Genomic DNA, 14,145 nt, shown 5'->3' with positions numbered 1-14,145 from the left:
ATGATACTTAAAAGTTGATCAATATAGAAAGCATTCAGTTTATTCATTATATTTCCTCCTTTTACAGTTTAAACTTTTTTTTTTATCCGGCCGACCCTTAACTGTCTTCTGTCTAGTGTTCCTCTTCCACCGATCACCAGAGGTGCTGTATAGCCCTCATGTAAAAAATTTCAAACAAAGACACCACTAGGGGGCGTCGACAGCAATCATCCTCCCAGGGACCGAAAACCTATAATTCGAGAGTAGTATTTAAAGAGTAAGGTTCATATATTTCTGTTTTGTTACTTTAAAATTCGTGTACACTACTTTATTTCATTGCCCCTCTCGTTTGTTTTTTTGTTAAAAGAACTCTTAGGTACAGTTTCACACATTGTTTAAATATAGACGTAATTTTAAAATCGTAAAACTAATCTGCCTTTACCGCTTTCGAATTCAAGTGAAACTGAACCTCAGCTCAACTCAAGACTTCCAGAGTTTGAAAACGAATCACAATAATTCGGGACCACTGATACACTGAAATTTGCTTTCCTTCCGTTGTTTATGTATTGTAATTATAAAGAGAAAACGGTCACCAGCAAGACGCATTTAATGGGGAAAAATCCCTTCCATCAGAAGATCACAGTTTGTTATTAGTAGTACCGGCAACAACGGGCACTATTAACAGAAAACCAACACTGCACTTTTTTGTCTCTGAAATACAAAGGATTTAAGACTAGTAGCCATTTTTAGACATACTTGACAGGCACGTGTACAAGGGTACGAAAGTCTTCTTATTAGTAGTAGTAGTAGTACTATTGGCATTAGCATTAGTAAAGCTGTAGTGGTATTATCGTACTAGTAGCAGCATTTTAGGAGTGATAATACTGTGATTTACATTCCTTTACAGCACTCGTCTTGCTGTGTTTCACGAAAAAGGTGCACAGTGCACAGAGAAAAAGAGAAATACGGTTTCCATAGACATGCGAATTTGCCAATTCAATTATATTTATTTAGTTGTAGATACAGGAATCAATTCCCTTTCAGAAATTATATGGTTCCGTTCTCTCATAATCTCGTATTTACAGCACACACGCGTTTGATACTTAAAAAATGTTTAATTGTTGTAGGAGGGGAATGAATGAGATAGTAAAGCATTTTAAGCTTAAAACCCTCAGAATTTATTTAGATTTTCGGCGGGTATGGGATCTCTCAATTAACCAAAACCGTAATGTAAGGGCTACAATCTCTGAAGCCGATTCCAGTGTTCTGGCCTTCACTGTTTTTTTGTAAAGCGCGATTTATAATTTCGATACCTCAATAATTTTAGAGACGTTTAAAGGAAAACAATGCTATTCGGTTAGCCTTCGAATTGTGGTTAGGGCCATGAAAAATTAATAACGCATGTAAACACTTCGGCAAGTTTTTATTACACGCCCACTGACTGTAAACATAATGAGAAACGCATATCTCTTTAGCTGAAATTATTTTTTTAAATACCTAAAAAAATATCTCCCCCGACCTGGAAACCAGGCTTGGAAACCAAGCCCGACGTTTGAAGATAAAAAAAATATAAAAAGTCTTTGACTTCCATTGGCTAAATGAACAGCAAGTCTCATATACTGATGGCCCATGTAACTCTTTTTGTGTGTGCAAAAGCACTGCAACACTTTAATAATATTACACATTGTATGTAATTCAGATTGTATTTTCATTCATATTTATATATTTCATGCCCAAAATGCACAGGGTGTAATAATAATAATTATTATTAAAAATTATGATTATTATTATGATTATTATTGTTGTTGTTGTTGTTATATTGTTGTTGTTGTTGTTGTTGCTTCTGCTGTTGTTGTACTTGACTACACAGCTTTGCTTTCACGCCTTTGCTACTTTGACCCCAGTAGAAGGAGTGGAAAATGTAATCATGCACGTCTTGGAAAATCTCTAATGACTGTAAAACACTGGCGCTGAGAGTGTGGATCCCACGTGTGTTGTACAATAGAGTGTCTGACAGTGAGATCAGAGCTCAGAGTAAACAATTCTATACATTATTTCACGGGTCACGGAAAGGAAAGGCATCGCCTTCAGTGCATTGGCCTAAATTCAATACCCTGGCAGGCACCGAGAGGCTCATGTCTATCAGAACCACGTCTGTGATGGTACAGAACCCAGAACCAGCATAAGTCTACAGACCGCCTGACGTCGGTTTGGGATTTTTCCTTCAGTTTTTTTTTTTTATTCCTGAGACCTGAGACATAAGCAACTTCGGAATGTTCAATTTGCATCCTGAAATTTGAGAGCGTACTGGTAGTGCTTCGCTTGGTTTCAGTGGGATAGACTGGTGTGATGTCAGTTTACTGGAACAGGAAAGACAGAGAGTTTAAGACAGAATAAACACAGAGTGATTTTGAGAACATTTAGACGTAAAAAAATGTATTTCAGAGGATTAGAGCTATTTTAATTTGGTCCGGGATTCCAGTTTTCACGGCGGTAGATATTTTTTCGATATGCGAACTCCGACGTTAGATCTTGATTAATTGCGTGTTTATACTGCTCTCGCATTTTTCGCTAAACCCAGGAGTCAAAACCATTGTAACGGAAAGTGTGGCATGCACGATAGGCCTGTATTCAGGTGAATATGTTCATTTCTAATATTAAAATAAGTAACCGTTTCATACAGCTAAGCCTACGTGTTAACAGTTTTCAGTGTGTATTGGCATAAAGACCTTTTCCCATACAATAGTGCATCTAACCCAGGATTAGGAATCAGGAATGTAGATTCCTTAATAAAAAAAAATTGCTTAAAATATGGCGAGTGTAAATAAATACAGTAGTAAATCATAATATATTCATGCGCATGCTTTGGCATACAAGCGCGTTGTTTTACTGTATACAAACGAAAAGACGTTTTCAAAATCAGATCTATACCGCGTTCACATCCCACAACTCAATGGCGCGTAATAATGTCCTTTTAATTACAAGGTTGGGTGTTTCGAATCACCACGACCTATTCAGCTGTAAAACCTTTTAAAAAGACCTGTTGATTGAGCTCCGTAAGGACTAGATACCAACCTAAATCTGAAGGGGAAAAGAATTACCTATAAGAAGGGAAATAGAGATATGGAGATAGGCTACAGCTCATTTCTGAACAAAAATTGCTTGTTTTAAAGACCCTGAAAAAGGAGAGAGTTCAATGCAAATACTCAGGCCTTACATACAGAGGAACAACATCCAAATTAATATCTGCTATCTGGCTTCACAGCTATCATGCTAGTTATATCCAGATAAATAAAGAGCCAAAAAAGACATATTTTCTGATTATCTGTAATTTAACTGATCTACAATTTAAGGCTGGGGAAAAAGGCACCTTCAAACACCCCCCAGATACCTTTTTTATATGATTGTAATAATGATTGAAGATCCTGCTATTAGAGAAAAAGTCTTCCCACGTTTAACCTTCCAGGCTAAGGCTTAAAACATATTAAAAGAAAATCTAAAATCATTCTTTCCCCATGGAAGTACCCCAAAACGAGGAAAGGCAAATATGAAAATATGTTGTTGTTGTTGTTGTTTTAACGAAGCCGTAACACGATTTGCATTGCATCAATAAAAATACCTCCTCCAAAACTGACGGTCTATGATTTTTGTGGATTTGATTCTGTAAATTGAATTGATTGTGTAAACTAGCCAAGACTGGAATCCTGACATTTGCAGTAAACTCTTCCAGAGCCCCAAGACCAGAGGGAAAGTTCAAGCTCGTATACAGCCCTCACCGATTTATTAAACGGACGTCGTTTTAATAAGCACTCCCGAATCACAATGCCAGACCGTTCAATTTTAGCCCAGGATTTTTTTAAATAGCTTATTTTACACTTCGTACTTCAGTCATTTCAAAACGGTTGTAGATCCTGATTAACTGTAACCATGTTTAATTCGTCGAAAAGTCACCGCACGTGACTCTCATGAAAACAAATACATAAATAAAAATGAGTGCACTAGATATCGTAGCCCTGCGTTTCAGTATATGAACACCAGCCTCGCCATTCGCCATTTAACCATTAACAACAACAATTAGAATTAGGATAACAGCATGTATTAGGAAAACATATCCTTCGTGTTTCCTTTTTCATTGCTACATTTCCCGTCGAGCGCCAGGAACTGTCCATCGATTGCTCAGCCCTTCACACGATTTAACTGATAACGAGCATCGATTTTTCTTGAATTAACAAGGTTGAGACGTCCAAGGTCAGTACACTTTATCACGCGAAAATTAACTGAAAATTAAGTGCCAATGCAAAATATAGGCTGCGTCTGTCTACAGCTTTCTTTTACCCCCAACACAACCATTCCGACGTTTGGCGTCATCTCAGACTGTACCTTTGAGACGCTGTTAAGATTCGGGGACGATCAATACTCAAAATAAAATAAATGACAGCAAAACAGTACGATACAACGCAGAAAAAGACGCGATACAACCCAATAAATAGGAACGGCATGCGATGTCTGAGTTTTCCCATGGTGTGTTCTGTATAAGATCTGAAAGAATTCGTGATCCTTGTATTAACCCTGAACATTTGAAGTCTTCGAGGGAACATAAAAATACGTGCAAAAGAAGTAAAGAGGTTTCTTGGCAAAACAAAAAGAAATCTCCGAAGGGCCCCAGACACATTCAGTAGAGCTTCTCACTGTGCCCTCAAAATACCCCCCAACCCCCCTACCAACGACTTGTTTCCAAACCAAAAACTATATCTCTGTAACTGTGCAAACTGTACAAAACTTTTTTTTGTTTTAAATAGGGGCAAATGCTAATTCTTTCTTGCCTACACCTCGAAGCACGCCTTTTTTAAAAAAAAAACCTGCGTACATTTGGTCACATTTCTTAAAACAATGTATTGCTTCAAACAGCAGAATGTATAATAAGCATCTTAAATGTAGCCTCTACCGTAGCCTGTAGCCTAAACCACAGAGGCCAACCAATCCAACCATTGTCTGTCCAAATTCGATCGTCAATGGCCTGTGTAAACAAGAGAATGTAAAGTTCACCATTTAAAAAAAATGTGACATCGCCTCTTCAACTTCACGACTACTTTTTTTGGTCGCTCACTTCTATTAGTAAATGCTTACTGGTGAGCATCTTACACACTCTGTAGACAACCTGCTCTTTTTTCTTACCTGATCGCCCGCTCCTGTGCGATTGCTGTTTTTTGTCGAATTCCATCCTGAAGTGCGGGGCTGGTAGACAGGAAAATATTGGCGAAAAAAAGTTTCCAGGCTTTTTTTTTTTGAACGGTGGCTTTGGATAGTTGCGGGGTTGGAATAATTCGACTCTTCCGCTCCCTGTCGCGCTTTTGCGGCTGTTCACTGAGCTGAAACTAAACGTTTTAGGTGGAAAAAAAGCCTCCGAAGGAAGCGTGAAATGATTAAGGAACTAAAGAGCTTCTCGCAATGTGAGATCATGTCCTGTTCTCTAGAACATCACAAGGTGTCCCTAGACACAGTCAAAATCCCCAAAGTCTGACATCTGTTACCGAATCATACTTTAGTTAACTTTTTCTTTCTTTGAGGCTTATTTTCCTCTTCTTTTTTTTTTTCGACCGAGATTTGACTGTGCAAAATGTAAGCCTGCCTAAAAGGGGACATTTGTAAGAAAACGACACAATCACGTCTGAATCAGGTCACAGCGCAGGGTCTGAAAGTTACGAGTTGATACAGAAAGATTAGTCTACTGTAAAGAAGTGGCGTCCGTGTTTGTTGGTTTTCGTTTGCAATGAGCGCAGTAAAACGTACATTTTTAGACATGAGCGTAATTTAGATTGATTTTTTTAAGAAGAAAAACTGACTTAACCGTTCGGGCAAACACAACAAATTTTACTACGGTTTAGTATTAGAATGAATGTTGAATAATTACAAAAAAATACAGTGTTAAAGAGAATATAAAGTTTAATGTTTTGCGTTTTTGTAACACATTTAATATTAGATAGGGAAGCCAATTTCACAAATACCATTATTATTTTAAAAAGGAAATTGCCAAATGTCAATGCATATGAACTGAAGACCATAGTGATCTCGCAGACGATAAGATCTAAAATAAAATAAAAAAAACCGGGATGGATTTATTTCTAACCAGAAGATGATGATTCTAAAAGTCTTCATCAAAGCGCCGACTACAAAGAAAGGTAAATTGTGTGTGAAAGGGACCAACAAATGATAGCTTCGTTCGATTTTGGCTTATTGCATCTTCGTTCACACGAAATGCAATACTTCTGCTAAAAGGCCCTGTATACGTGGGCCATTTTAAGTGTCGAAAATATTCTGTTTGACACAGTAGAAATATCGAAATAGTGATTTAAATAGGATAGCTTGGTTTTATTCTAGGTAAAAACAATCCACATCGATGTCGTTAGGTAAGCTATTAATTCGCATCTATCATTAACACGGGTGACAGGGGGAAGGCGAGGCGCATTACTTTGCCAATATGACAGAATCCAATATAAAAAATATACGAAGAAAGTGTATGCATTTATAAATTCATTTAAATGAGAAGAGGCGCATTTTTAAAATTCCATAGCCGAAGCAGCTCACCTCCATTACTGCTTGCTCTAGTTTTCAAACTGTAAGTCTGCGCATATCCTGATCTGAAAGTAACTTCAGCCTTTTGAAAGTGTCCTGTTTTTTTTTGCGTGTCTCTCAGCGCAAGAATGAGGCTACAAAAATAAGAAGGGCACCGTGGTTTGCGGGGGGGGGTCAAACAAGAACAGGCAATCCACGACAACAATATAAAAACATAAGAGAGTATCGTCAGGTCGGATGAAAATAATTATGAAGCAGACGTTCGCACTTCAAGCCCAAGTGAACCCTATAGAATGACGGGTGAAGAAAGGTTAAGATCTCGAACAAAACCGCCTTGTGTTTTAAGTGTCTTCACACACTTTCAAATGCTTTCAAATGAAAGCAGACTGCTTAAAATCTCTGACATAAAAAGGATTTAATATATAAAGTTAATTAAAATCGCTAACCTCAGTCTAATTGGAACATTTCTCAGAAAAGGATGCATTGTGTTTTCTTTCATATTTTACAAAGCTACGTTTAGAAAATGTTGAAAAACTAGCATAGAATTGTTTAATAAAACGGCTTTTCTGTCCTTGCATTCAGTTTAAAAGTAAGTGTAGGCGCTTTAATTACAACCCAGACTTTGTCAAATTCATTTTTTTCGTGGAAATTGGGTGATAAAAATTCAAACATTAAACAAGTTGATGGTTCTATAACTAGAAAAATACTATTTTTTAGACTTTTTAGATGCGCTTATTTGTACAATTCTTATGACAACTTTCGCGCCTGGGTCACCATGGAAGGGTAAATCTGTTGGCTTTTTAGTCCCCAAATCTTCATCATTAAACACTGATCATATGAAACCCATAAGTTTCCTACCAATAGGGCATAGTATCATTACAGAAGGGCTCAAAACAGATTGATGTCAGGATTTCGCGAAAGCAGGTGTCTCCCTCGAATATTGGTCATTTTAAATACATTAAAATTCTAGTGGCTCTTATCGGTACTCAAACACCTCTTTTTGAAAGTTTGATGTTGTGCTAAATTTTCACAGCTCCACCTCGCCGGAAGACTCCATGGAGACGGTGGCCTGCATCTCCCTCAGTTCGAAAACTTTCAGGTGGACATGAGGTGCATATGAACTGATGCTGCACAATATTAAGACGTGTCCACGGTGCCTAGATCAATAAGGGCATAAACAAGCACATTCGCAGAAAAAGGGGCGGGTAGGGATGGAGTGAGAGAAAGAAATGTGTTTTATGTGGTTTATGTGTTTATGTGGTTTCGGGTGGCGGATAATTCTGGACGACAAAGCAGTAACAATACCCCACGATTTAAGTAATACGAAAAAGGGCCGGAGACTTCTTTATTGTTATTCGAATCATATATTTGAGTATTTGACGTAATGCCTGTTATGCCCTAAATTAGCGCCATTGGTACTGTAGATTATAAGAGTGAATATTACTGCCTGTAGACAACAGAGCATCAGAAGCAGTTTGCTTCTCATTTATTTTTATTTGGATTTTTTCCGCTTATCTTAAGTTTTACAGTTTACAGACCCATTGGGTAGACAGTTTAATTCGCTTTTTCCAGGTTGGTCGGACAGCAAGTCCGTGCCTAAGACCTGCTTGACCTTTGCAGCGTTCAGTACATCCAATACAATTCACCTGAGAAAAAAATCTGAAGAGCTAACAGACCGTTTTAACATTGAAACCAATGCAGGCATTTCAGCTTGTTAAATTCAGTTTTTGTACTTTATTGGATAAGTCGTAAAATGATACTGGAATGATTGACGATTTTCCAGTCAGGGGCCTTGAGCTGGAGAAAGAACGTTTTGAATCCTACACGGAGGCTTGGAAAAATTTGTATTAGTCGTACAAAATCGTCGAGGAAAATTAAAATCTGTAGAGCACCCGTTCTGGTAAAATGTACAGGCCGATGTTATGTAAAATAGAAGGAATTAGATGAGCACAGTTACTTTGGCATTGAAACATCGGTTTTTTTTTTAAAGGAGGGTTGTTTTTCTTGCATTGCATTACAAACCAGACAACCAAGTAGCCTGGTTAAATGAATACAAAATTATTCACTTCCCCTTAAATTAAACATTCTCTTAGACACCTTATATTGTAAACATGAATATATACTCTATTTAAGTTTTAAGTTTAATGCTTAAATGGTTAACGTATTAACCATTAACCATTAACCGTTAACTTGTATTATTGGCAAGTTTAGCGTTTTAATTTTTTCTTTGATTATTCTCTACACGAATTTTTTAAGCTATTAACGTTGATAATAGGGGGACCGTTTAATTAACTGAAAACCTTAAATGTCAAATGAATGAGCATGTGTATATGTACAAGACAATATTTAACGGTGGTATGTTCAAAACATCCAGCACATACTGTATTAGCACAGTTGTTTTCTTAAGGTAACGTAACGCGTGAAATTGATAAACACTCACTCATTCATACACGTCATCTATAAAATAAACCAAGTAAACTGTAACTAATTTGCTTTATAACTTTCTTTGGTACCGTATTATATACTGTATACTGTAGGTGTATGAAGTTATGTTAAAACAAGTCTCGCATTACTTATTAGTGAATAACATCCTTTCAAATATGGTTGACAATACATGTGTCTGCAAATGTTTTTGCCTATGAATAAAGTACTCCAATCAAGATACTTAATTTCTACAATATGCTGATGGGTTCAGTTCTTTATATAGAGCGGCGGGGTTCCACAGAAACAAGAGAACACCTGTGTGGTCTTCAGACCGAAAACAGTTCCAAACTGTGAATGCGGACGGACATGAGAGGGCAGGCATGACAGGTATAGGAATTAAATAAGATCACTGAAAGAGAAAATGTATGTGTTGAAGAGAGGCAAAAAGATCATTGGGCACCTCCACGCTGACCACAGTCAGCTAGGAAAACGAAAAATGAAAATTTCAAAGCGACGATTCCTACAGGAAAAAAATGCCAGAAGCATCTCTTCCAGATAAAATAGGACCTTGAAAAAATCAGGAGATGTAGAGTTCATTAAAAAAAATAACTGAACGCTTACGGTAACATAAAGTATGATTGAGTTTTCTAAGAAGCGGAGTGAGAATAATTTTATAATTATCTAAAGGCAGGGCAATTTGGGAGATAATAAACAAAGACGGCAAATTACATACAGGCCCAGGAACATACTGTATATACAGAGAGGGATTAAAAATGCATGCTTTTGGTTAAAATCTACGTTTGTCGCGTTTGTAATGCTTCTCTGTATACAGGTATATGCTGTAAATATTCCATACTGTATGTGTTTGTTCTAAACAAGCAATTTATAGCTTCTCATCTAATAACACATAGCGGTTAACATCTATATAGGATTTTAAAACTGATTTATTAAAGAAACAAAATAATTTAAAAAGTACCATTAAAGTACCGTGGCTAGCTAAGGTTAGGTAAAGCAAGAACTTATGACAGCGGCCTGTATGCATTATGGGATAGCCTTGACTACTGTATGCACTGTATACAGTATGTAGCGTTTTGCACTTTAAATCACCTCTGATGTTCCATACTGAAATTATCTAATATAGTAATACAAATGATAACTCTATACAGAGTAGACTCCCTTTGAAATATATCTGTACTATACAATAAAATCATAAGTATTCACACGACTAATCGTAACTGTAAAATAATAAAACCAGCATAGGTAAACACAACGTAGACCCTGAACAGCAGGCAAGGCAAAATAGTGTTTTCACCCAGTCTGAGTTACAGTGCTTAAAACTATTTTAAAAACCCGATTCTGATAGTTCATAAGATTTAATAACATGTAAGCTTACGATTTACAAAATCGCCAACATATTGAACGGAGTTCATAAAATAAAGTATATATCATTTTTAATATCTCAACATAGTGAATAGAAATTATTTTCCTGTATTTGACAGATCGGTATAATTTCAGTTGAACACTTCAGGACAGACATGCTGTAAAGATCATCGTTGAACCACCAATATGTAACAAAACTAATTCCAGAACAGCACTTATTGTCAGATAGCATTATACAGTACAACTTTTTTTTTTACTACACATTGTCTATGTTTTTGAATTGCAAAAAAGGTGGTGTGGGTGGAGTCTGGATATTCCCAACAGTATCCTGTAATCTTTTTAACAAAATTAAAATAATCATATACTATGGAATATTTTTTTTCACTCACTTTAAGTCTATAGTTACATAAAGACTGTGTAATTTCTGTGTTTAGCGCTTGTTCAACGGCAAGCTGAATATGAGATCGAATCGTATACATTGGACTGGCTGCAGTTACAGAAGTTTATGCCCGTCTGTTTCTATGGATCGCAGTATATTCAATGCATTGTACCTGCACGGCTTCATTTGTAAAAACAGTTTGTTTACACCTTCGATAATGACAGACCGTTGTTGTATTTTAAAACGATTTTAATGTATTTATCACGCAAACGTCGATTGCAAGAGTATAGTCGTTTTTAAGCATTAGGGTCCTGGTGTCTACTGAGCAAATATAATATTCCCGAAATTGCGCAGGCTGGAAATGCCATTATTCGGTTAATTTTGTTTGAAATAATCAGATATCTTCCTCAATATGGAGGTTATTGATTTTTAAGTGCAAAATTAAATATTTGTACTGTACTAATTTACAAATGTTTTCCCCATTTGCTAAGTTCTTTTAAATAAATGTTTGTAAAGACAAGTTTTTCGTATCAATAAGAAGTTTTCCTGAGTCTCACAAATTAGATTCAATGATGATAGAAATGGATGGCACTAAAATGAAATGACACGGTGAACGCGATGGGAAATGTCAGAGAAACTAGAGTGTTTAATGCAAAAAAAAAACACCATCTGGTATTAAAAGAAAGCCTATTTGAAACAAGAAGCAAGTGAAAAAAACTAATAAAGGTGGAACAAATATTCCTAATATGATAACTTGCCTCAACGGTAAGAGGTATATTAATAAAAATCTGTAATACTCGTATTTGTTCATGTAAGTAGCAGAAAGGTTTGAAAATAAACGAAAGCTCAGAAAACCTAGGGAGATAACATTTTACAGCCATCACCAATACGAAGAGTATTGATAGTTCAAACAGTTTGGGACAACTGATAATTGTTTCAAAGACACTTCGGGGATTGTTTAGAAGTCTAAGAATGTTTTCAGAAGCACTGTGGGCTATTATTATAGTTTTTAAAACGATAAGCCTTGGCTGTCTAACGGTTAAAACAGGCCTCATTATTTGTTAACCCCTTATAAACAGATTTCCTTTTTCTGTGATTATTCCCTTTAAACCAACAATATGTTTAAACTTTAAAATATGTTTAAAATGAGATCACACATAATTGCTATGACAGGACAAAATGCTGAATTCAAAATAAGATGGATACAATTTATAGAATGTAAAATGCAATCCACACCTCCGATTAACCAAATAGTGCTCGTAAATATCAAGAAAAAATATCGTGCGATCAGTGTTAATATAGATTCATAAGAAATAACATCTGGAAATAAACAATTGTGTCATTAAAGTACTGTAGAAATTAAACACATTAATATGTGAGGAACTGCAACACATTACATACAAAAACAGCACAAACTGCATTTGCAAAAAATGTGAAACCTATTCCCAATAATAGAAAATCGTTTGGAAATGAGACTTCATTTTAAAATAAACATTATAGCACAGCTGTAATAAACGGACGCGTATGTCTTCAGTGTCGGTAATATTTTATCCTTGACCTTTTAATTCGCGTTGACAGATCTAAACTCTCCTCTGACGTACTGTACGGGCATCACTTCTTGTCTTCTCAAACCTGAAATATACAACGCTGTTGGTTCCAGTAGACTTAATGTCTGATATTTGTTACATTTGTGCCAGTACGCTCACTTGCTGCGATACCCCATATACAGTATTATCAATATTTTGCGCATAACAACAATAAAATAAACGCTTGAGACGGATAGAAGATTCTAGAAGACGCTTCTAGAGCGTTGTCGCTGTTAGATTGGTTGAGTTTACTACTGTACTGTACGTTAGGCGTTAGGCTGTGAACTAAGCAAATAACACGTATGGTGAAAAGGAAAATATATCTAATTTAAAAACGACATAAATTAGTCATTCAAGGATGATCACTTGCAACTCCCTACAATTGCTAAAAAAGGTTTTTATTTTCCGGTCATACAAAGGATCTTTCCAACAAAATGCTGTATTTGACATATCTATTGGTATCATTTCAAATTGATCAATAATTCATAGGTCCATACTGAGTTGAGTGAGTTGACAGTTGTTGTCATTATCATTGATATCATTGATAAGCAAACCCTTTCATTTCAAAACTGCAGGCATTAAATACATTCACATTAAAGGGCTGCACAGTACTTCTCCATCTAAGGTTGTTTTTTGATTAACATCATTGTTTCCAGTATACAAATCCTCATAATGTTAAGTTTACAGTGTCATTAAAAAGTGAACTAATCTTATAGATAGTAGATTTTATAAAGCATTTTTGGATGTCACTGGTAACAGTAGGAAAAAGTTTCACATGGCCAGAATATTTTTCCATTTGGGAAGCTTCACATAAAGCTTTCAGGTAACAGCAAATGTTTTATTGAGCGCACTAAAGTCACGAATAGGTTCTTTACCCTGGGAGAAACTAACCTGTGTTACCTAACTGTGTGTAAGGAAAAAAACAAACAAATCAAAATTGATTTTTGGCCCAGAAGTGTTTTTTTTTTTTCAAGATCGACCAGACACACAATGAGAGTCCAAGAAAGATCTGTCATTGTACACACAGATAAAAAAGAATTATCTAAAAATTCTCTTTCTGGTCCAGGACGAAAGACTCAGAATACATTTTTGTTTCATGGAATCCCTTTAATTTCAAGACATAGACAGTCAAATAGCAGCCCTTGCAACTGATTCCCCTGGGACAGCAACATTGATTAGTTGTTGGTTTAGCAGCGGATTCATCGTAAAAACACTTGGTTGTATCAGAGGTCAGCACAGGATTGATTAGAAGGCCTGGTGTTTTAAGTGCCACCGTCTTAATTAAGTAACTACGTTGAACCATCTAGTTGTTAATCGTTGGTGCTGGTCTCCAAACATGGTAGATGGTGTCAGGTTGACCACACACCTAATAATTAATAAACTGGCTACAGTTTCAGTCAGTTCCTGCATCTGGACAGAATATCTACCGGGCGGTGAGAGGTTTCTTCTTAATGAGCAAAGTGATCATACGTTTTGAGCTTTTTCAGATGGTTTTCACTTTAAAGTCAGTACATTTTAGACAATGGGAGATAATATGAAGCATATCTTGGTGTACCTGCTAAAATGCAGAAATCAAGATGTCAGATTTCACTGATACAAATACAAAAGCTATCTGGATTTGAAGCACACGGCACACTACTTATCTGTTTACATATTTAAGGAAATGGTTTCTGAAAACAAATGCCAATTTCAATTGGAGTTTTGACAAAGGTTTGAGATGTTGAGAGGCTACGTGTCACAGACAAAAACAATAGGCAGACATTCAGAGTCATCAGCTTTACTTCCTCCTTCATGATCACAAGATGTGGAGATGCTGGAAAAGAA

General features: G+C 36.2%; 1 protein-coding gene across 1 annotated transcript in view; it reads right to left on the bottom strand.

Moving 5' to 3' along the window:
* Nucleotides 1–5,217, bottom strand: part of pax5 (paired box 5) — an 89,351-nt gene extending 84,134 nt beyond the window's left edge. Inside the window, exon 1 of the mRNA XM_088912421.1 lies at nucleotides 5,155–5,217. Coding sequence (XP_088768547.1) covers nucleotides 5,155–5,200 — 46 coding nt within the window. The 5' untranslated portion in view covers nucleotides 5,201–5,217. The remainder of the gene's footprint in view (nucleotides 1–5,154) is intronic.
* Nucleotides 5,218–14,145: the final 8,928 nt, after the last annotated feature.

Source organism: Atractosteus spatula, chromosome 1 (genome assembly GCF_055471065.1).
Source record: "Atractosteus spatula isolate fAtrSpa1 chromosome 1, fAtrSpa1.hap1, whole genome shotgun sequence".
Taxonomy (NCBI): domain Eukaryota; kingdom Metazoa; phylum Chordata; class Actinopteri; order Semionotiformes; family Lepisosteidae; genus Atractosteus; species Atractosteus spatula.
Note: the sequence above shows the minus strand (reverse complement) of the source record. Positions and strands in the feature narration are given on the sequence as shown.